Source organism: Rhinatrema bivittatum, chromosome 5 (genome assembly GCF_901001135.1).
Source record: "Rhinatrema bivittatum chromosome 5, aRhiBiv1.1, whole genome shotgun sequence".
NCBI lineage: Eukaryota > Metazoa > Chordata > Amphibia > Gymnophiona > Rhinatrematidae > Rhinatrema > Rhinatrema bivittatum.
Window position 1 is genome coordinate 219,410,360 of NC_042619.1, and position 23,132 is coordinate 219,433,491.

General features: G+C 42.8%; 1 protein-coding gene across 7 annotated transcripts in view; it reads right to left on the minus strand.

Moving 5' to 3' along the window:
• The window catches only part of AP1S2 (adaptor related protein complex 1 subunit sigma 2), a 135,807-nt gene that overhangs the window by 88,837 nt on the left and 23,838 nt on the right, over window positions 1-23,132 (minus strand). For all 7 annotated transcript variants that reach the window (XM_029603235.1, XM_029603239.1, XM_029603236.1 and 4 more), the window contains exon 3: window positions 5,823-5,931. In XM_029603235.1, coding sequence (XP_029459095.1) covers window positions 5,823-5,931 — 109 coding nt within the window. The remainder of the gene's footprint in view (window positions 1-5,822; window positions 5,932-23,132) is intronic.

The window sequence follows — 23,132 nt, forward strand, 5'->3', positions numbered from 1 at the left end:
AGGGATCCTAAACTCGACTTAGAAGAGGCGTCCGCCGACCAATTTCGAAGCCATAACAACCTCCGAGCGGCCACCACCGAGACCATGGACCGGGCCAGCACACGGAAGAGGTCATACAGAGCATCCGCCCCGTATGCAATGGCAGATTCTAGACTGTCGGCCTGAGCGGCCTCATCCGGAGGCAACTGCTGAGACGTCAGGAGCTGCTGAACCCAGAGTAGACTAGCCCTCTGAGTCAACGAAGTACACATGACGGCACACATGCCTAGGGCCGAGACTTCAAACACTCGTTTGAGGAACGTTTCCAGCTTGCGGTCTTGCGTGTCCCGCAGGGCCGTCCCGCCAGTGACCGGGATCGTCGTCCTCTTCGTCACCACTGATACCGCCGAGTCCACCTTAGGAAACCGGACGAGATCCAAGAAATCCTCCGGCAGCGGATACAATTTTTCCATGGCACGGGAGACCCTCAATGACGCTTCGGGGGCGTCCCATTCCCCCGTAAGTAGCTGCAGGAAGGATTCATGTACCGGGAAAGCCTTCGCCCGAGGCCTGAGGGCGGCTAGAACTGGATCTCCTTTCTTGGAACACGTCGCAACTGCCGGAGCCACCGGTGCCGGAGGGTCCGGCGGCGGATCCAAATCCAGCTCTTGCAGAGTCTGTTGGAGCAGATCCTGCAGCTCTTCCCTGTGGAAGATTCGTAGGGCGCGCGGGTCGTCGCCTTCCGCTTGGCCCTCCAGTTGCGCCGGATCCGGAGGGTCCGAGGGGTCACATGCCGTCGAGGGAGCCGCTCCCACAGCACGAGGCGGGGATGGCAGAGCAGAGGTCCCTGGAACCGCCCCAGCCGGACTCCGAGGCCCGGAGGGTGGTAAAGCTAGCTTAGGGATCTTGGGAGGAGCCGGTCCTGCTGCAGCGCCCCCCGGATCAGACAGGCCCTGTAAATATGCCATGTGCATTTTTAAAATAAAATCTGGTGAGAAAAACGGCAGACCGGGGGGCGCGCCCGAAGTAGATGACTCTTGAGGCAGACGCGCCAGCAGGCCCTCCTCGGAGCTACGAGGGAGGCGAGGTACGCCCCGAGCTGCAGAATTCTCCTCCTGGCCGTTTGCCGCGCCAGGGTCCCCCTCCAAAATGGCCGCCATTCCCGCCCTCGGCGGGGAAATGGCCGGCCCACGCTTCCCAGGCTGCGGGGAGGGGGGCATCGGGAGAGACCCCGAGCCGTGCGCGGCGTCTTCCTCTCCTGGAAGGCAGCGCGGGCAAACCCCCTCCCTCGAGAGACGCGACCCCTGCTCTCCGCAGGACTCGCAACGAGCGAAGCGCGGCATCGGAACGCCGCGACGAGAAGGACGCCTCGGGGGGGGGCCGAAAAAGGATCGCACCGCGGGGGGGCCGAAATGGCCTGCACAACCCGCCCAAACAGTCCTCAGGCACCGGCGGGAAAAACCCCCTGCCGGCGTGCCCAGGCCCGAGAGAGATGTGCCGGGCCGCGGGACTGACAGCAAAAGAATGCCGAAGCCGGCTCCACCGGCTGAAGAGCGCTGAAAGGCAAAAGTACAAAAATTCAACCCTTACCCAAAACGTGAGTAGAGAACAGCAGGAGGAGGCAGAATAGAAATCGGAAGGCACGCCTCCTCAAAAATTTGCAGTGAAAACTTATTTTTTTTTTTTTTTTAAACTTGATCCAACCTGTTACCAGAATAAAGAAATGACAGGAAGAGAACTCAAAGAAGAGCAAAAACAAGTACGAAAACCTGTCACTCTGGGGAAGCTCTGGTTTCCCCAACTCACATCTGCTGGAGTCAGAAAGATACTGAGCTCCAGCAGAGGGTGCGCTAGCCTATGAGGTGCCACTCTCGAGCTCTGTTCTGACTCCATCTGCTGGACGGGGGACATAACCCACCGTCTGGACTGGTCCTGGTACGTACAGGGAACATGACAATATAATTGAGTTCACCTCATAACAGACCAAGGCACTTTTTACAGTTCAGTGAATATAGACTTGGAAAGCATGTAGGCAAAACAGCTAGATTCAGATGAAACACAAGCCCCTTTAGTTAGAAACACAAGATGGGTACAGAGCCCCTTTCTATTGTGAGAGTATGAAACTAATGCTTGTAGTTTGTTAACTCTTCTGGCGGAAGTGATAGCAACTAAGAGCACCACCTTCCATACAAGAAACTTCAAGGAAGCAGACTAGTGGCTCATAGGAAAGTTTCATAAATCACGCCAAGCCTATGTTGAGATCCCAAGGCTCAAGTAGTTTTGCAAGTGGAGGCTTTGTATGTCCCAGCCCTTCATGAATTTGGATAAAGGATGGATGGAGATCGGTTTTCCATCTACATGAGAGTGCTAAGCAGTGATGGCACGGAGATGCACTTTGATGTACTAAAACCTGACAAGGAAAGGGAGAACAAATACTAAGATCTTTTGTACTACAGGTAAATGGGTTCAGAGATCCTGCTGGATATTAAGATGAGAAATGCTTCCATTTAAGGCTGTATGCCTTTCTGGGTGGACCAGATTCCTAAATGAAATCGCAATGTCCTTAAGTTACTTGAGTAGTGATAACAGACTATTAAGCACTCAACTTTCATGCTGTCAAGTTGAGAGAGGGGAGGCTCAGACAACTGCCCTCCTGCATTAGCAGGGTAGGGTCAGATCCCAGAGAAATTGACAGGCGGACTGACAACCTGACGAGGTAGAACTACACCTGTCTAATCCAAGTCAGGGCAACAAGAATGAAGCATGCCTTGAATACCTTCAAAACTGTGCTCATCACCAACAGAAGTGGAGGAAACGCATATAGATCTGCATCCTCTTCAGCAGACAAGCATCCAGAGTGGATCTGAATTTGCTTTGAAGAATGGAGCAAAATTTGCCAGCTTTCCTATTGCTCTACATTGCGAATAAGTCGACTGACAATTGACCCCAGAGCTCGAATAGCCTGTTTGCCACACTTTGGTTTAGATACCACTTGTGGGGTTGAAAACCTCTGCTGAGATGATCCATCATATTGGAGACTCTGAAGGTAAGCTGCCTGAAGGGAAAGTGACTGAGCCCACTCCCAAAATTCTTTGAGATTCCTGGCAGAAGGTCCAGGATCCCATGCCCCCTTGCTTGTTGCCAAGAAAAAAAATACCCATCCATAACTTGCAAATGAAAACCACAAAAGGTACATGAGTGAATTTTTTTTTAAATTTTAATGAGCAATAAGACGTCAGAAACCAAGTGGGTCAAAAACTTGCCACTGTGATTGGGGGTTTCTTAATCAGTCTAAAAAAAAACCTCCAACTATCAAGACCACATGTGTCCTCAAAAAGTGTGAAAATTAACTGTTGTGAAAACTTCTTATATGAAAGCACTGAAGATAGTCAATGCACTGAAACTGATTTTGCAATTCTCAGATGATGGCCAGTGTTTCGAACAGGCTACATCAGCGTGTTCTTATGCTCACATCATATAATCAATTGTTTTATTCACTTCATTGTAAGAATCCGAACTCAGCTCTCCGTTCTTGGAACATTACAGAATCTATAGCTAACAAGCTATGTCCACTAGTAACAAAAAAAACCCCACCCCAACTCCTCCAAAAGACAGCCATGGTTCACTTCAGAATTAAGAAAGTTAAAACTAATGCTAAGACAAAAAGAGGGCAAATGGCGTAAAAACCCATGCGCCAACACTCTATCCGTCTACAAATTTACCCTTCATCAATATAAATCCACTACTTTAAGATCTAAAAGGGACTTTTATGCGTCCAAGATCCACGACCTAGTCTTTGACGCTAAAGCCCTCTTTAGCTATGTATCTAATCTCACACAAATAAACCCCCCGGAGATTGCTCATAACCAAGCTAAATCTAAAACTGAAGAACTAGCGCTATTTTTCAGCAACAAAATCAGCAGCCTTCTAACTCAGCTACCTTCTAACGCCACTTCTTTTTTGACCCCACATCAGATCTCCATCAAAAACACTCACTTAGAAGCATTCGAACTCATTTCTACCATGGAGATTCAAGGTATTCTAAGGAGAATGAAATCGTCCTCTCATCCCTCGGATCATATCCCCACCAAACTTCTCTTGACAATTCCTGACTCCATCTCCAAAACCCTGGCAGACATCATAAATTGCTCTTTATCCCAAGGATCCTACCCAGACGACCTCAAACTGGCCTCCCCCTCAAACCACTCCTCAAGAAACCAAATTTAGATCCTAAAGACCCTAACAACTACCGACCGATCGCCAACCTCCCCTTCATAGCTAAGATTATGGAGAAATTGGTGAACACACAACTCTCGGACTACATTGAAGACAATAACCTCCTATTCCCATCACAATACGGGTTCCGCAAAGCATTAAGCACCGAATCCCTCCTCATTTCCCTGACAGACTACCTTATCATGGGTCTCGACAAAGGGCAATCCTTCCTACTGATCCTACTGGACCTTTCGTCAGCCTTTGACACTGTCAATCACTCCTTCCTCATAAACCAGTTGGCTTCCATAGGTATTTCAGGCACCGCACTCACATGGTTCAAAACCTTCCTCAGCAATAGAGGGTACAAGGTCAAGATCCAGAACAAAGAATCTTCACACTACGCCTTGTCAGTAGGAGTCCCACAGGGTTCCTCCCTGTCTCCTACGCTCTTTAACATCTACCTTTTACCGTTATGCCAGCTTCTCACCGACCTCAATCTTAAAACATTTCCTATACGCGGATGATATCCAGATCTTGATCCCCATCAAAGATACCTACGCGAAAACACTCGCTCATTGGGAAAACTGCCTCCAAAACATCAAACGCCTTCTCACCAGCCTCAACCTAGTATTAAATTCCTCCAAGATCGAAATCCTGCTCATCTCTCCAGAGAATAGTACCATCACCTCTACACATCCAGCCACACCAACAACCACACAAGTGAGAGACCTAGGAGTTTTAATTGACAATCGCCTGAACTTGAAAGCTACTATCAACAAGACCACCAAAGACTGCTTCTACAAACTCCAAGTGCTGAAAAGAATAAGACCTCTTTTCCACGCTCAAGACTTCAGAACGATTCTACAAGCAATCATTTTCTCGAAGCTAGATTATTATAACTCCATCTTACTAGGTCTCCTCTCCTCCTGCACCAAACCGCTTCAGATGGTACAAAATGCGGCTGCTCGAATACTGACAAACACCAGGAGAAGAGACCACATCACTCCAATCCTAAAAAACCTCCATTGGTTGCCAATCCACTTCAGAATAATCTACAAGTCCATTTTCACCATATACAAAACCATCCATCAACTGACTCCAATTGACCTACATAACCCTCTCCAATTACATAACTCTTCAAGACCGACAAGAGACGCATACAAAGGATCATTACAGGTACCTCCTACCAAAACCACCAGACACATCACCTTAAGAGATCGGGCCTTCTCTACAGCCGGTCCACCTCTATGGAACTCCATCCCCCCCGATCTTAGATTGGAACCCTGCCTCTCAATTTTCAAAAAAAGACTCAAGACTTGGCTGTTCAAACAAGCATTTCCGGACCCCAATTAATTTAACATCTCACCATCAATACATAAATATCAGTTACTTCAATGTTAACTATCTGTAACTATCGTTAGCCAATATTAACCTGTCCTTTCTTTTCTCTCCTCGCCCAGTTCTATCCACCCTTGTAATATGTAACTGCTTTTTTTCCCGCACCATAGTTCTAGTTTGAAGTTTATTATGCACTCCTGTTTTCCTGTGAACCAGCATGATGTGACTGCTGTCTTGAATGCCGGTATATAAAAAACTTAAATAAATAAATAAAATAAATATGGACTCACACTGCCAAAATATTTGTCCAGAAGTTCCACATAACGATGAATTATCTCCAGGGTTATTAACTCATTGTCCTGATCTTCAATAGCACAGCAGAAGTATAGGCTGGCATATCTGAAACAATGAAGCATGTTATTAATATCTGATCATTCCAGTACTTCAAATTCAAACATTATTTTAATGCTTTAGATTAACAGGGAAGAGAGCAATGAAACCAGTATTGGATATGTACCCATTTATTCCTCAAATTTTCAGGAAAATGAAAGATGATCATAATCTATGCTTACTTTGCAGTATTAATTATGCATAACAGTAATACTCATCCTATTCCAATTATAAAGTTTCCATTGAGTCACTATTTTTTAAATTCTTTAATTCACTTCATGGAAATTCTTTGGAAACCATAGAACATAGAAATGACGACAGAAGACGACCAAATGGCCCATCCAGTCTGCCCAGCAAGCTTTCACACTTATTTTTCTCATACTTAGCTGTTACTCTTGGCCCTTATTGGTAATTTTTGGTTCCAATTTTCTTACCCCCTGCCACTGATGCAGAGAGCAGTGCTGGAGCCACATCAAAGTAAAGTATCTAACTTAATTGGTTAGGGGTAGTAACCGCTGCAATAAGCAAGCTACTCCCCTGCTTATTTGTGAATGCAAATCCTTCTTTCCACATTTTCTCTTGCCGTTGAGGCATAGAGTAATGTTGGAGTCCCATTAACCATGTGTCTGTGTTTATTGAATAAGGGTATTAATCACCAGGTAGTAGCCGTCATTCCCGCAAGCCACCCCCCATGCCTCTTCTCCTCATTGACATCCTCTAAATTTTATGGATCCACAATGTTTATCCCACGCCCCTTTGAAATCCTTCACAGTTTTGGTGTTCACCACTTCCTCCGGAAGGGCGTTCCAGGCGTCTATCACCCTCTCCGTGAAGAAATACTTCCTGACATTGGTCCTGAGTCTTCCTCTCTGGAGTTTTAAATCGTGACCCCGGGTTCTGCTGATTTTTTTCTGATGGAAAAGGTTTGTCGTTAACTTTGGATCATTAAAATCTTTCAAGTATCTGAAAGTCTGTATCATATCACCCCTGCTCCTCCTTTTCTCCAGGGTATACATGGTTAGGTTATTCAATCTCTCCTCATAACTCATTCGCTGAAGACCATCCACCTTTTGGTCACCCTCCATCCTGTCTCTGTCCCTTCGGAGATACGGTCTCCAGAACTGAGCACAGAACTCCAGGTGAGGCCTCACCAAGGACCTGTACAAGGGGATAATCACTTCCCTTTTCTTACTCGATATTCCTCTCTATGCAGCCCTGCATTCTTCTGGCTTTAGCTATCGCCTTGTCACATTGTTTCGACGACTTCAGATCGTTAGACACTATCACCCCAAGGTCTCTCTCCTGCTCCGTGCACATCAGCCCTTCACACCCCATCAGATTTCCACACCCCATATGCATGACTCTGCACTTCTTGGCATTGAATCTCAGCTGCCATATCTTCGACCACTCTTCCAGCTTCCTTAAAATTCCGTCTCATTCTCATCCACAAAAAGACAAACCTTACCTTCTATCCCTTCCGCGATATCACTCACAAAGATATTGAACAGGACCGGTCCCAACACCAAGCCTTGTGGCACTCTGCTCATCACCGCTCTCTCTTCCGAGTAAGTTCCATTTACCATCACACATTGTCTTCTGTCCTTCAACGTTTGCTATCCAGGCCACCACCTTGGCACTTACTCCCCAAGCTTCTCATTTTATTCAAAAGCCTCCTGTGCGGGACCGTATCAAAAGCTTTGCTAAAATCCAAGTAGATGACCGAGTGCTCTTCCTCGATTCAATTCCATCCCGACTGAGGTTCCAATAATAAGAAAAGTAGTCCAAGTGCCTGTAACTAAAAACTCACCTGAGCTAAAAAATTCTAACTTATCCCTATCAATTAAAAAGCAGAATGAAAATACAAACAAAAAACAAACTTTGAAATGTTTGTATGCTAATGCAGAAGTCTAAGAAGTAAGATGGGAGAATTAGAATGTATAGCAGTGAATGATGACAGACTTAATTGGCATCTCAGAGACATGGTGGAAGGAGGACAACCAATGGGACAGTGCTATACCGGGGTACAAATTATATCGCAATGACAGAGAGGAGCACCCGGGAGGCGGTGTGGTGCTTTATGTCCAGGATAGCATAGAGTTCAACAGGATAAACATCCTGCACGAGACTAAATGCACAATTGAATCTTTATGAGTAGAAATCCCTTGTGTGTCGGGGAAGACTAAAGTGATAGGAGTATACTACAGTCCACCTGGTCAAGATGGTGAGGCTGACAGTGAAATGCTAAGAGAAATTAGGGACGCTAACCAAATTGGTAGTGCGGTAATAATGGGAGACTTCAATTACCCCAATATTGACTGGGTAAATGTATCATCGGGACAAGATAGAGAGATAAAGTTCCTGGATGGATTAAAATGATAGCTTTGTGGAGCAATTGGTTCAGGAACCGACGAGAGAGGGAGCAATTTTAGATCTAATTCTCAGTGGAGAACAGGATTTGGTGAGAGAGGTAACGGTGGTGGGGCCCCTTGGCAATAGTGATATGATCCAATTTGATTTAATGACTGGAAGGGGACAGTAAGCAAATCCACGGCTCTCGTGCTAAACTTTCAAAAGGGAAACTTTGATAAAATGAGAAAAAATAGTTAGAAAAAAAAAACTGAAAGGAGCAGCTACAAAAGTAAAAAGTGTGCAAGAGGCGTGGTCATTGTTAAAACATACCATCTTAGAAGCACAATCCAGATGTATTCCACATATTAAGAAAGGTGGAAAGAAGGCAAAACGATTACCGGCATGGTTAAAAGGGGAGGTGAAAGAAGCTATTTTAGCCAAAAGATCTTCATTCAAAAATTGAAAGAAGGATCCAACAGAAGAAAATAGGATAATGCATAAACGTTGGCAAGTTAAATGTAAGGCACTGATAAGGCAGGCTAAGAGAAAATTTGAAAAGAAGTTGGCCGTAGAGGCAAAACCTCACAGTAAAAACTTTTAAAAATATATCCGAAGCAGAAAGCCTGTGAGGGAGTCCGTTGGACCGTTAGATGAGTGAAGGGTTAAAGGGGCACTTAGAGAAGATAAAGCCATCGTGGAAAGATTAAATGATTTCTTTACTGAAAAGGATGTTGGGGAGGTACCCGTACTGGAGAAGGTTTTCATGGGTAATGATTCAGATGGACTGAACCAAATCATGGTGAACCTAGAAGATGTGGTAGACCTGATTGACAAACTGAAGAGTAGTAAATCACCTGGACCGGATGGTATACACCCCAGAGTTCTGAAGGAACTAAAAAATGAAATTTCAGACCTAGTAGTAAAAATTAAAATCATTAAAATCATCCATTGTACCTGAAGACTGGAGGATAGCAAATGTAACCCCAATATTTAAAAAGGGCTCCAGGGGCGATCCGGGAAACTACAGACCGGTTAAGCCTGACTTCAGTGCCAGGAAAAATAGTGGAAAGTATTTTAAACATATAGAAAGACATGGTTTAATGGAACAAAGTCAGCATGGCTTTACCCAAGGCAAGTCTTGCCTCATAAATCTGCTTCACTTTTTTGAAGGAGTTAATAAACATGTGGATAAAGGTGAACCTGTAGATGTAGTGCACTTGGATTTTCAGAAGGCATTTGACAAAGTTCCTCATGAGAGGCTTCTAGGAAAAATAAAAAGTCATGGGATAGGTGGCGATGTCATTTCGTGGATTACAAACTGGCTAAAAGACAGGAAACAGAGAGTAGGATTAAATGGACAATTTTCTCAGTGGAAGGGAGTGGGCAGTGGAGTGCCTCAGGAATCTGTATTGGGACCCTTACTTTTCAATATATTTATAAATGATCTGGAAAGAAATAAGACAAGTGAGGTAATCAAATTTGCAGATGATACAAAATTGTTCAGAGTAGTTAAATCACAAGCAGATTGTGATAAATTGCAGGAAGACCTTGTGAGGCTGGAAAATTGGGCATCAAAATGGCAGATGAAATTTAATGTGGATAAGTGCAAGGTGATGCATATAGGGAAAAATAACCATGCTATAGTTACACAATGCTAGATTCCATATTAGGTGCTACTACCCAAGAAAGATCTAGGCGTCATAGTAGATAACACATTGAAACAGTCGGTTCAGTGTGCTGCGGCAGTCAAAAAAGCAAAACAATGTTGGGAATTATTAGAAAAGGAATGGTGAATAAAACGGAAAAATGTCATAATGCCTCTGTATCGCTCCATGGTGAGACCGCACCTTGAATACTATGTACAATTCTGGTTGCCGTATCTAAAAAAAAAAAAAAAAGATAATTGCAATGGAGAAGGTACAGAGAAGGGCGACCAAAATGATAAAGGGAATGGAACAGCTCCCCTATGAGGAAAGACTAAAGAGGTTAGGACTTTTCAGCTTGGAGAAGAGATGACTGAGGGGGAATATGATAGAGGTCTTTAAAATCCTGAGAGGTCTTGAGTAGATGTGAATCGGTTTTTTTCGGATAATAGAAAGACTAGGGGGCACTCCATGAAGTTAGCATGTGGCACATTTAAAATTAATCTGAGAAAGTTCTTTTTCCACTCAACGCACAAACTCTGGAATTTGTTGCCAGAAGATGTGGTTAGTGCAGTTAGTATAGCTGTGTTTAAAAAAGGATTGGATAAGTTCTTGGAGGAGAAGTCCATTACCTGATATTAATTAAGTTGACTTAGATAATAACCACCGCTATTACTAGCAACGGTAACATAGAATAGACTTAGTTTTTGGGTACTTGCCAGGTTCTTATGGCCTGGATTGGCCACTGTTGAAAACAGGATGCTGGGCTCGATGGACTCTTGGTCTGACCCAGTATGGCATGTTCTTATGTTCTTGTTAATCGCATGGTTCTGTTGTCTCAAGACTCCACAATCTGTAGAACATCCTTTGTGTGATAGCTTTTTCTGCTGGTAGCATATCAAAGAAAAAAACACTATGCCTGACTATATGAAGTAGGCCAGCTTATCTTATTGATTTGTGCATTCATACAATCCATCTGCATATATTCTGTCATTTTTCCACATTGTTATAGCACGGCCAAGAGATTAAATCCATCAAGTCAGGTGGCATTTGTATGCCACCAGTGCAAGACAAAAATCTGTCCATGCCATCCAAGTTATATGGCTTTTGAACAAAGCCCCATAGCATCATTCTCTCTGCATTTAGCAATAGTTGCTTTCCAGTGCATTCCTGTAACATTGAAACTATCTGTCCAAAAGAAATTGTACTCAGCTACAATGGAGCAGTTTATGCAGAAGGGTCCTGTGCTCTTTTTGGCATTTGCCACACATTGGGGTATCAGCCAACTTATGATACCATTTTACATCATAAACATACAAATTTTGTAGAAGCTGATATGCTGTCTCCCAGAGTTTTGTCTCTGTGAGGCTGGTGTATACAACATCTCCGTATGCTGGGAAGTGGAATAGCTACTTGTAGTATTGACCTTCAAAGCTACTGAGGGACTCAAGACTGGCAGTGGACTTTTTTGCTTATGCAATTGCCCTTGCGCTATTGAGTTCATTTCTTCAACATCCAACATTGTTTCACCAATGTCCATTCATTCAACAAGTCATCAGCATTCCTGTAAATGAAGCTTATGTAGTGTTGAGCCTGCAGATAAAGCAAAGAATTGACAACCCTGAAGTTTATGGAGTGCTTGGAGCTGGGCAAGACCTCAAGATCTTTGTTTTCTCAAATAGATGGATAATACATTTTAAGCCAAAGGCCTCCCACCTTTGAAAGAGTTAAGGATTTTCATAGCCAGAGACAAAATCATTACCTTGCAAGGTAGTAGTAGCGACCGGTTACCTTTAGCCCCCAACCAAGCTTTCATCCATCTCCAAGCATCCATGCAAGCTTTCATCAGTAAATCACCTCTAGCCAATTTCTTAGTCCTCTCCTCTCTTCCATGAATGAGAAAAAGTGGAGACCAAGGGCTGAGCATGTTATCAACGAGTCCCTGTTCAAAGTGTTTATATTTCCCACCATTAACCACTCACCAATAAACCTCAATTGGCATGCTACATTATAAAATCTTACATTTGGTCAATTTAGACCATCCTCCTCCATACTGTAGTACAATTTTTCTAGATATTTTAGACCTTCTGCATATTCAAATAAAGGCAACAAACATGGCTTTTAACCATGCTACATCTTTCCTCCTCAGCCAACACAGTAACATATGTAGTCTAAAGAAATTTTGGGAGTATGATCATTTTTAAACAAATCACAGTGACCTGTAAATGACAATGGAAGTGTTTTCCAGGTTCTTTAACTGTGATTGAATAGCTTTAAGCGGCTCTCCTATATTAAGGTCATAAAGTTTGTCCTCCAATTTCGGAATTCACTCCAATATTTTATTTTTTTTTTTTCCCCCGTCACCCATTTAAACAGAAAATTACCCAGCTAAGTGCTCATCATTCTGTCCTCAAACAGCACAGCTTCTGACTTATCAACATTGATTTTCAATCTGGCAAAAAACTAGAAATCAGCAAATAGCTCTTGAATCACAGGCACACTCTCCCTAAGGTTCCCCAAAAATAGCAGGATTTCATGCACAAATGGAGAAATTTTTAAGTGCATCCTAACAATCTGTATCCCCCATAATTCCCACAAGATCTTAATTTGACTGCCAAGGGCTCAATAGTTAATAAAAACAGTGTGGCATGCACAGGTCAGAGGGTCCCCTGGATCTTTTGCCCAATTCTGTACTTGTGCTGAAGGGTTCCAGTGTGAGCACTTCAAGAACCTGATTCATCAAGAAATGTTCCCATAGATACAGAATGAGAGAAATGCCTTAGTGAATCACGCACCAAGTCATTAATGTGTCTGCTTATAAGAACCAATCATACATTCATCTACCCGCTCTTTTCCTCTCCTATTGTAGTATATTCCTATATAAACAGCAATAATACTCAGAGTAATGATATAGAAAAGGTGATTATATTTTCTCTTAGCAGTAAAAGATTACAAAAAGGCATGGTATGAATACAAGTAGTGAAGCATATAAAAAGCCAAGCTATATACATATATATTCAAATCTGTGGCAGTGTACTTCCTTGAGCTGACTGTCCTGTCAAGCAAGGGTGGGGATCGTGGGCAGCGCATCAAGCACAAGTCTGTAGTCAAGTTGATAACTTGCCAGCTCTCCGTCTTCCTGGTCTTTGTTACTGTCTTTTAAGCTTACTGAGTGTGTCACCTTGCCCCTATCACTGCCCCCTTGGCGCATCACAAATCTCTTCCTTTCATTAGTGGTGACAGACTGACATGCCCTTTTCCTGACTTTGCCTTGCTTCCCTGTCTGTTTTTCTGTCTTACTTCCTGGCTTCGCCATTTTACCCTTTCCGGTACAATCAGTTGTCTACTGTTTTTCAGCAATATTTAATTTACTATATTAGGATTATGCAAACTTGCCCATTTGCTCACAGCATGAGAAATTTAAATGCAGCACAGTGCCTGTACTGTTTACCTATGCCTTTCTTCACCACGCCTTTACAAAGAAAGTTACAAAGCAAACAGAACATCAGTATTAATCACTGTACCAGCTGGAGACTAGCGGAAAGATTTCACAGCTTCTGACAGATAGGCTTTTTCCAGTCATTGCATTAACCCTAAGCAATGTATTTGTTCTACCCTGTCATGATAAAACTTAGTATAAGGTGGATAAGTCACTAAGGCCTGGAGCACTGAGAGGAGAGGATCATCTTGCTGGAGGCTGAAAGGAATCAGTAAGTTCTGTTGGGAAAATGCTTTTTAAAGTACTGGGGAGAAGTAAACTATTGGGGTATATTATTTAGGGTTTGTTTTTTAAATAGTCGGTAAGACCGCTAACAAACAAGTTAGTGTGTTTGTTTTCCAAACCCTCCCACCCCTAGCTCATCCTTTATTTTATAGGCAGGTGCCACTTTCACACACACAACCAAAAAAAAAAAAAAAAAAAAAGTCAGCCCTAACTTCACGAATTCCCCACACCTTAGAGAGTTTGATCATTCCCTTATAGGCCACTACCAGATATATAGTGAATGCACTAATACATTTAAAGGACGCTAATAAGTCACAATTTTTTTTTTTTTTTTTTTTTAGAAATTTGTTCAAGGCCCTTCGGTCTAGGATGGGATGGAGTCTCCCTGTTCTCTTTGGAATTGGGCAGTACCTACAGTAGAATCCCTGCCCTCTTTGCCCTGGTGGGATAGGATCGACTGCTCTGGCCATTGAGAGAGGAGAGCTCCCTTAGTAGTACCGGCTGATGTGCTACTGGCCCCCCAAAATGGGCTCGGAGGGCAATTTGGCGGGACACCCGACAGATTCAATTTGTACCCTTGACAGACGATGGACAGAACCCACTGGTCCAAGGTTTGCGAAGAATCGCAGCCACCCATAGAGGGTCCAACATCTCAGGTACGAGCGACTGGTGCACACTTCCTTCAGCCTAGTCAAAACCTTGTCCCTGGAGTTGACTGAGGTGCCGGCTGGGGCTTGAAGGCCGCAGGAGTCCTGATTGTGTTGATAGGAGGCTAGCAGTAGGCAAAAAAATCCTGTCCCTTTCTCAGCCTCCTAGAAGACGACAGGTCTGAAGTGCTAATGGAGGGTTTCATGGTGGTCTCTGAGCTGGGCCACTGTATCTCTGAAGAGATTCTCCCCAGTACATGGCACTTTGGCGAGTTGTTCTTGTACCTCTGGTCAGAGATTCGAGGCCCATGGCCATGCCATTTTGTGGGAACCGATTCCCGCTGCAGAGACCCTCAATACCATCTCGAAAACATGGTAGGTCGCTCAGATCTTGTGTTTAACACTCCAGGTCCTTATGCACCAGTGACATAAGGGTGTCAAGCTGCTGTTGAGGCAGCTGCTTGGCTACTTCTTGCACCTGCTTCCAGATTTCCCACGAGTACTGGCTCATGTAGAGCTGGTAAGAAGAAATGCAGGCAATAAGCATGGCCCCTTGAAAGAGACTTTCCTCCCAAGAGCATCCACTCTGTGGACCTTCCCCAGGGGCACCAAGGAATAAGTTTAGCTGTCTTGAAAGCGAATTCGACCACTGAATCAGACTGGTGGAGCAACTGTCGCTTATCAAATCTGGGAGCCTCCTGGAAGAGGTAAACCCCTGCTCCTTATTCAGGGAAGGCACTGTAAGGGGATGTGCCCATATCCTCAGCAGCAGCTCATTAAGGATATCATGGTCTGGGTCAGCCACGATCTCCTTAGGAGGTTCCACAAACTGGAGGATCTCAAGTATTTTGTGCCTAGCATCCACCTCCTTCAGTAACAAACAGGATGGCTTCTGCCATTACTCTCACAAATTCTGAGAAGGTTAAGTCTTCAGGCAGGGACTTCCTTCGCTCTTCTGGAGAAGAAGGGTCTGAGGGAGGACTCAGAGGTATCCTGCCCCAGGGGTCAAAAGAGACCCTCATCCTCACTGTAAGCCACAAGAGATGGGGCCCTAGGCACTCTGCATTTGTCCATAGGTGCAGGCACCAGGAAAGCTGGAATGGGGTGGGGGCAGGGCTACAAGCCTCTGTCTCTGCTGGCCTAGGTGGAGCTTCCTCGGAGGAGGAACCAGCAGTAACCACTGTATCAGCAGGGGGAGGATCAGACACCAGCTGTCAGTAATGCAGGACAGACTGTGCCTGCTCCAGTGCAGTCAGTGCCACAGGACCAATGCCCTGCAGCGCCGTTCTACTGCAAGCTGGACTCAGCACGCCAGCTTCTCCTTGAACGCTGCCAATGCCAACGACTGGGAGGAAGGAAGGGTGGTCTTTAAACACCCTCCCCCCCCAATAGCCCTTAACCACTTTATGGAATATACAACCAAACATTCCTAGCACCAGCCCCTTGCGAAAGATCTTTGCCTTACCACTTCCTCTTAGATACTTTAACTAAAAAAACCAAAAAAACCTCATTTCAAAGTCAGTGCAGTTTGCATTAGTCTTCCAAGTTGAAGTTTACAAAAAATCAACCCTACATGTCGAAAGCTGAACCTTTGCTCAATGTACCATGGACACTGCACACACACCTCCCTTCACTCAGTCAGGAAGGCTCGACAATGCTACCACAAGTTCTTCAGCCTCTTTTCGGTAAGGAATTTTGTGTTTTCCCCCGATGTTGCACATTTATTTTCATGGGAAACAGCAGCTTGCATGGGAATCTTCTTGCATAGCTCCAAGCAAAATGGCACGATTTCCTGCCTTTGCACCGCTACTTGCACCAACTAGTCCGTTTTGATAAAATTTCCATTTGTAAAAACGGTATATAAATACTTTTAAATAAAATAGTCATTAAATAGCAAAATTCTGTGACCTTCATAGCTCAGTTTTTTTCCATATTACAATATGCTCGCAGGATTTTTGTTTTATGGTTCCAGTTTAATGTTCTGGCCATTATGGGCTGTGGCAGACTATCAATTCCATGACCCATTCTGTGTACCCGTTCGCACAACATCCCAGTTCAGACTTCATTTATCCCAAGCTGCTCTGGGAGCCAGTTTTCAATGATCTTATATAGGTCGGCATCCTTAACAGATTCGGGTAAGCCAGTTATTCAAAGGTTATTTCTCTGTCTATTTTCTTGATCTTCAACCTTTTCCACTAATTTCGTGGCTTGGGCCTGTAGCTCAGATATTTGCCTCAAGCTGCAGCAGTATCCTCTTGAGAGGAAATGGGCATTTCTGCCACCTAACTTGGCCCTTCAGCTCTTCTTTAATATCTTTCAGTCACCTGCAGCTTGACCAATTTTTCAATCAATCATGGCAGTTACATTCTTAGAAATCTGTGTAACGATTCCTTCGGGTAAGGCTAGTAAACTGGTCTCACCTTCACTTGCCATTCCAGCCATGTTGCTCATGCTACTGTGAACTTTGTCATTAGTAACATATGATTCCTTCACACTCATATCCCATTGCTCGTATCTGTGGCTCCTGTCTAACCACTTTTTGCTTTGATTTTTGTTGGAAGGAACAGGAGAGCTTTCTCAGTGAAACAATGTGTCACGGAACACTGCAGGAGCTCTCTGCCCTGCACCTACTCAGCATCCTGCCGTTACAGAAAGTCAAGATTTCATTTGTACAACTTGATTAGCATATGTAAAAGCTTGCATCCACGTTTGATTTATGCATTTAATCTGCTTATACGATACGCAATATACACATAACTTTCCAACCTCACCCTGAAATGCCCTCGTAATGGCTTTTTCTATGCATACTTTCTACGCAGCACACACAAACTTGCAGCCTCTTGAAAATGCACTTAGCTAATACAAAGGTTATTTACACACACATGCCAATTTTACGTACACAAGCACCTTAACTTTTCACTACTCACCAGAACTATAAAATGCTGAAAAAAAAAAAATCAGTTTTTCATCTAGAATTCCATTTTTGTGTTACTATTTAATACTTTTACCCTTGCATCTTAAATTTCTTTTTTTTTTAATTATCCAGTAGCTTGCTGCTCACTTTACACTAACAAATGTTACAAGATCAAAAGGTGATTCTATTTTCATAAGTTCCATGCAATTCTAGACAATTTCAATTTTGGTATTATGACTTCCAAAATAAGAAAATAATTGCATATTTTGGTTCATGTAATCCGATTTCAAAATCACTTAATTTGCCTCATTTGTTTACTACTACTTCCTAGCAGCTATCTGTGGTGTGTTGGTGCTGCTCTAATTTCTCTTATAGTTAAATATACATTTGATGGGGATTACATGATGCAGTGAACCTAGGAAGATGCTTCTAACCGGGCTCCAGGTGCCATCCCCTGAAATCTGTGATAATCCGCTGCATCCATGACATTAAAAGCGTTCAGCAACTTGTGCCGGGAAGTTCTTATAAATATCAACAAATATGTATAAATCTCCTACTGGTATGCCCACTAAGCCGGTGAAAAAGGAGAAAGAAAGACCAGCACGGAGAAAGTGGTGGCCACAACGAACAACATTCAATCGGGCCCAATCGATGAGTATGTGGTGAGTGCGGCAGTAGAAGAGGCCCTTGTTCAAAAGCTTAAGGCCATATCAGCTGAAATTGCAGAATTAAGAGAATCTGTCAGTGATACTGGCCAGAGATTAGAGTGTAGAAGGCCACATATCAGAGGATGGTGCACTAGAAGAGGCCCGGAAACTGCAAAAACTTGAGAAATTGGTGGAGGCCCAAGATGAAAACTGGAGAAATTAGAAAATTGCTCACGATGCAGTAACCTGAGTTTTAATGGATTTGTGGAAATGACTGAGGAGAAAAACTCAGATATGCTTACTCAGAGGATCCTGGATGTGTTGGGTTTACCAGAATTAAGAGACACCTTAATTACAGAGCGTGCACAGGATGGGACAGAGGAAATTGAGTGACCCAAGGTCTCGTGTTGAAATCACCAGATTTTTTTTTTTTAACTTTCTCCACAAGCAATTTGGCAGGCCTCAAGTAAAATATCCTTGCTTAACTATGAGAATGCCCAGATTTAAGTCTTTCAAGAGTTTTCTTGCAAAGTGGCATCAAAACGGCAGGAATTCAATCCATTATGTTCACAGCTAACAGCGAAGAAACAGGTCTGCTTTGCATTAGTTCCCCACAAAGCTGCATATGTGGAATGGTGGCACAACTCATTTTTGAAAACCCGGAAGTGAAAAAGTTTGCCGATAAATTGCTGCAGCAAATAACTCTTCAAGCAACTCAACGAAGTGTCGCATGATGCTTTCGATTGGAAGCGATTTCAATTGAGTTCTGGCAGTTAAAAAAAAAAAAAAAAAAGTTTCTTGGGTTACACTGAGATTTGAATACACGGAGCAGCACAGTATCCCAGCAACTAGGAGCTTCCCTGGATGCGTGTTGGGCATTTATTTTCGTTGCCACAGTTAACCTGACACTTTATTCGGGGCTTACTGGGAGTCAGGGGAGCTATACATTTAGGGCAATCAACAAGACAGTTTAAGGAGCTTGTGCAACGACGCCAAAATAACAGGCAGCCCAGCTGTGCCTTGCTTTGCAGACAGAATATTACATTTCATTTTTGACAGTTGCAACTTGGAGAAGTTGTATGTTTAGTTCAGCAATTTTCCAGAGGCGACTATTGTTTTACCCAGTGGTGGCTGATCAGCAGACTTGAGTCTGTTGGAGAGCACTTATGATTGGGCTACAATACTGGAAAGTAGGCTGTTTTGCCTGGAAAAGACACATCTAAGTTGTTCTGCGCTATACTGGGTTATATTGAATGATGGTTATGTGGTAGCTGATTTGTAATGTGGAATGGTACCTGGCTTGGTGGGATCCAGAGTAGAGAGGGGAATTTCCCATTGGAGGTAAATTTCACCGAGATGAATCTGTTTACAATGTGTGTCTGGGATGAAAGGGGCATTAAACTATTTGCTCTTTATTTAGAGGGGTGTGTATCACTGGCTTTTAGTTTGTTTCATGATATGGGGGTGGAGATCCAGGTTAAAGACTTGGGAGTTACTCAATGGGATCTAAAGTAGAATACTCAATGTGGAATGTGGCAGGGTTGAGGACTCCTATCAAAAGAGAAAAGGTGTTTATATTCACAGATCAAAGTTTTTTTTACAAGAAACTCATATGATGGCGGTTGAGCATAAAAAATTGAATGGCAAGATGAGGTATCATCAGATTTTTTGTCTGGAACTTCTAAGCACAATGATGTAGCTATTTTAATACACAAATGGATTACTTTTACTTTTGATAAAGAATGGTCTGAAACAGAAGGGCATATAATTATGGTTGAGGGACAAGTGTTTGGGAGGGATGTGATTTTAGCGGCAATTTATTCACCACACCAGTTACTGATCTGATAGAATTGGGAACTGCTCCAATTGTTTTGGGTGGAGATCTTAATTGTATTAATGACCCTTGTCTAGATAAAATGTTCTAATTCATGTGTGCATGCAACAGGGATAAGGAAGGGTATTCAGTTTTTAAGTCACTAGAGTTATTGGATATTTGTATCTCTCTACACCCTGAAGAACAGGATTATACACATTACTCTAGAGCAGTGATTCTCAGTGTGTCGCCGAGCACCGGCTGGTGTGTCGCGGCTCCCAGTGGCCCACTGCCCCACTTGTGCTTCCCTCTTCCCAGGGGTGGACTGGCCGATGCAGTTGGTAGGGAGTGCCATCGCTGGAGGCCAGGCTGGCGGCAGCTGAAGTGTAGAGATCCTGCATTCGCCGCTGGAGGCCAGGTCGGCGGGGCCAAAGAGCAGAGGCCAGGCTTATTGGGCCAAACGATGAGAAGAGGCTCCACGTGAGCTTGTTTGTGAGGAAGAGAGGCCGTTCAGGGCGGTGACTGGTGTGTGTGTGAGTGTGTGTGTGTAAGACAGAGACTGTGTGTGAGTGACTGGTTGTGGGCCCTAAGGAAGATAACTGTGAGAACAAAGCTTCAGCAGCCACTGCTGCTTCTGGTGTGTGCTATTAGCCTACAAGGGAAAGAAGTTGGAGAGTTGCTGAAGAGGGTTAGTAAAGGTGGTTTAAGTTTATTTTTCTTGATTGACTGCCATTTTAATTATTGGGTATTATGGGATGTGTCTGCTGTTTTGAAATAGTTTATTGATATTTGGACAATTTTTAATAATTTTATGAGTTTAATTGTTGGATGTTGTTCTGTTTATCAGCTGTTTTGTAACATTTATTAGTACAGTTTTACAATTATTTCTGTGTGGGGATCTATAGCAGCTAGGCTTTTTGTGTTTTCCTAATAGGAAGTATATTAGTGGTTAGGGCCTGGTTTAATATTTGTAGTACTACCATTTCATAAGTTGGGATGTTATTGTTTGAGTGTGTTCCATAATGCAGGTGTAACTTTGTGCAGATTAGTTTGTGTGCATTATTGCAGATCTTGGAACTATGGTTGGTGCTATATTTCTCTTTCCGTTTCTCCAGGTTTACACTGCAGAGTGGCTGTTTTGGTTTTCCATTCCAGTTTGTCTCCATATTTATAATTTGTGGTCTTTCTGTACTTGGCGAAGATCAGTTCTGGGTGTGTGACTGAGGTGAGGTATTTTACTAGCACATAGATATTTGTATCAATCTTATTTGTTGTGTTTTCTCCATAGGACATGCATTAGTGGTAAATTACTGTCTTTTCATAAGGAGGGGTATTGTGCCTGCCAGTAAAGGGAGTTTGTTTTGCTTTTACTGAGATGTCATTAGAATATCTTTTTTATATGGCGAGTTGGATGGGTAATGCCCTAGTTCTGCTCTGCACCCATTGCTGGGGGTTGAGGGGGTTCCTGAGGATTCAGAATGTATATACATTTAGCCCCGTGACGGTCACATGTTCAGTGTGTCACACATGCGAGAACCATCTGTCAGGTGTGTCCCGGCCAAAAAAAAGGTTGAGAACCACTGATTTAGTCCATCAAAAAGCTTTAGGGATGATGTTCCTTCTTCGGCATAGATTATTTTTACATGGTAATAAATCTGGACAAATGCTGGACAAATTAGTTAAAGCCCAAACACATTCCAAGTTTATTGGTAATATAAAACATCCAACAGAGGCTATGGTTACTTCTATTAAACAAATAGGAGAAATTTTTTTTTTTAAGTTTTTATCAGTTGCCTATAGTAGAGTTAGAATCCTTAATACTAAAAAAGAATACTATTCCAATAAAATAGAAAAGTTTGCCAATAACCCAAGAACATTATTCTCCATAGTAACGAATCTCACAAATGACAAACAAGAATCACCTCAAAGTCTTCCTGAATCAAAATGCAATGAATTAGCTAAATTTTTTAGTGACAAAATATTAAACCTAAGAAACAAACTCCCAAAAAACAGCAAACAAGCAATCGTAATGCAAAAAAGAGATGTTAACATATGGTCCTCATTTATAGAAATATCAGAACAAGAAGTTGAATCAATGATAAAAAATATAAACCCTGCTCCACACAAAATTGATACAATACCAACAACTGAGATAAAAAAAGATTACCAATGTAATAACCCCAACACTAACTAATATCATAAACCTATCCCTAACTGAAGGATTAATGCCAGATACACTAAAAGGGGCAATCATTAAGCCAATCATCAAAAAGAAAAACAGTGACCCATTAATCCTCATTAACTACCGCCCAGTCTCAAACCTCCCATTATTAGCTAAAATAGAGAAAACAGTACAGAAACAGCTAGCTGAACACCTAGACAACATACTGTACCCTTCACAACACTGCTTCCGAAAACACTACAGCACTGAGACATTACTTCTCTCACTAACAGACAACATACTAAGAGGTTTTGATAACAGTAAACATTACATCCTTATAATGCTCGACTTATCTGCAGTCTTTGATACAGTAAACCACAAAATACTACTAAAAAGACTTTGAAGAAATTGGATTATGTGACAAAACAATAAACTGGTTCAGATCCTACCTAAACAGGTTCTTTCAAGTCCAGATAAAAAACACATTATCAGAAAAATTTAAACTTGAAACAGGAGTACCTCAGGGTTCAGCGCTGTCTGCTACCCTCTTTAACATATATATGCTACCCTTATGTCATCTGCTGGCAGTACTAGGGATAATACATTACATTTACGCAGACGACATTCAATTAATTCTACCAATAGATGACAATTGAAAAAATATTAAGTCTGGCTAACATGTATCTAGACATAAACAACTACTAAACCAGAACTGGTTATCAACATTGACAAAACTGAATTCCTTCACCTTGAGAGAAAACATACTAAAATAATTCAAACACCGATAATCCTAAGAAATAACCAAAAAACTGAGCTAGCCGAAAAAGTAAGGAATCTGGGAGTAATAATGGACCCAGAAATCAACCTGAAGCAACACATATCTATAAAAGTAAGAGAAGGCTACGCAAAACTTATGGTCCTCAGAAGATTGAAACCATTACTCAAACCTGCCCACTTCAGAACAGTATTGCAAACACTTATCTTTTCTAGTACTGACTACTGCAACGCACTCTTACTAGGACTCCCAAGCACATCGATAAGACCACTCCAGATACTTCAAATACTGCAGCCAGAATACTAACGGGAAAAAAGAGGAGGGACCATATAACCGAAACTCTAGCAGACTTACATTGGTTACCCATCGAATACAGGATAAAATACAAAGCCTTATGCACCATACACAAACTAATATATGATAAAGAAGCAGACTGGCTAAACACAGCCTTACGAGTACACGTTCCACAAAGAAACCTCCGCTCAGCAAACAAAGCACTACTAACAATCCCTTCAGTAAAGTCAGCAAAATTAACCC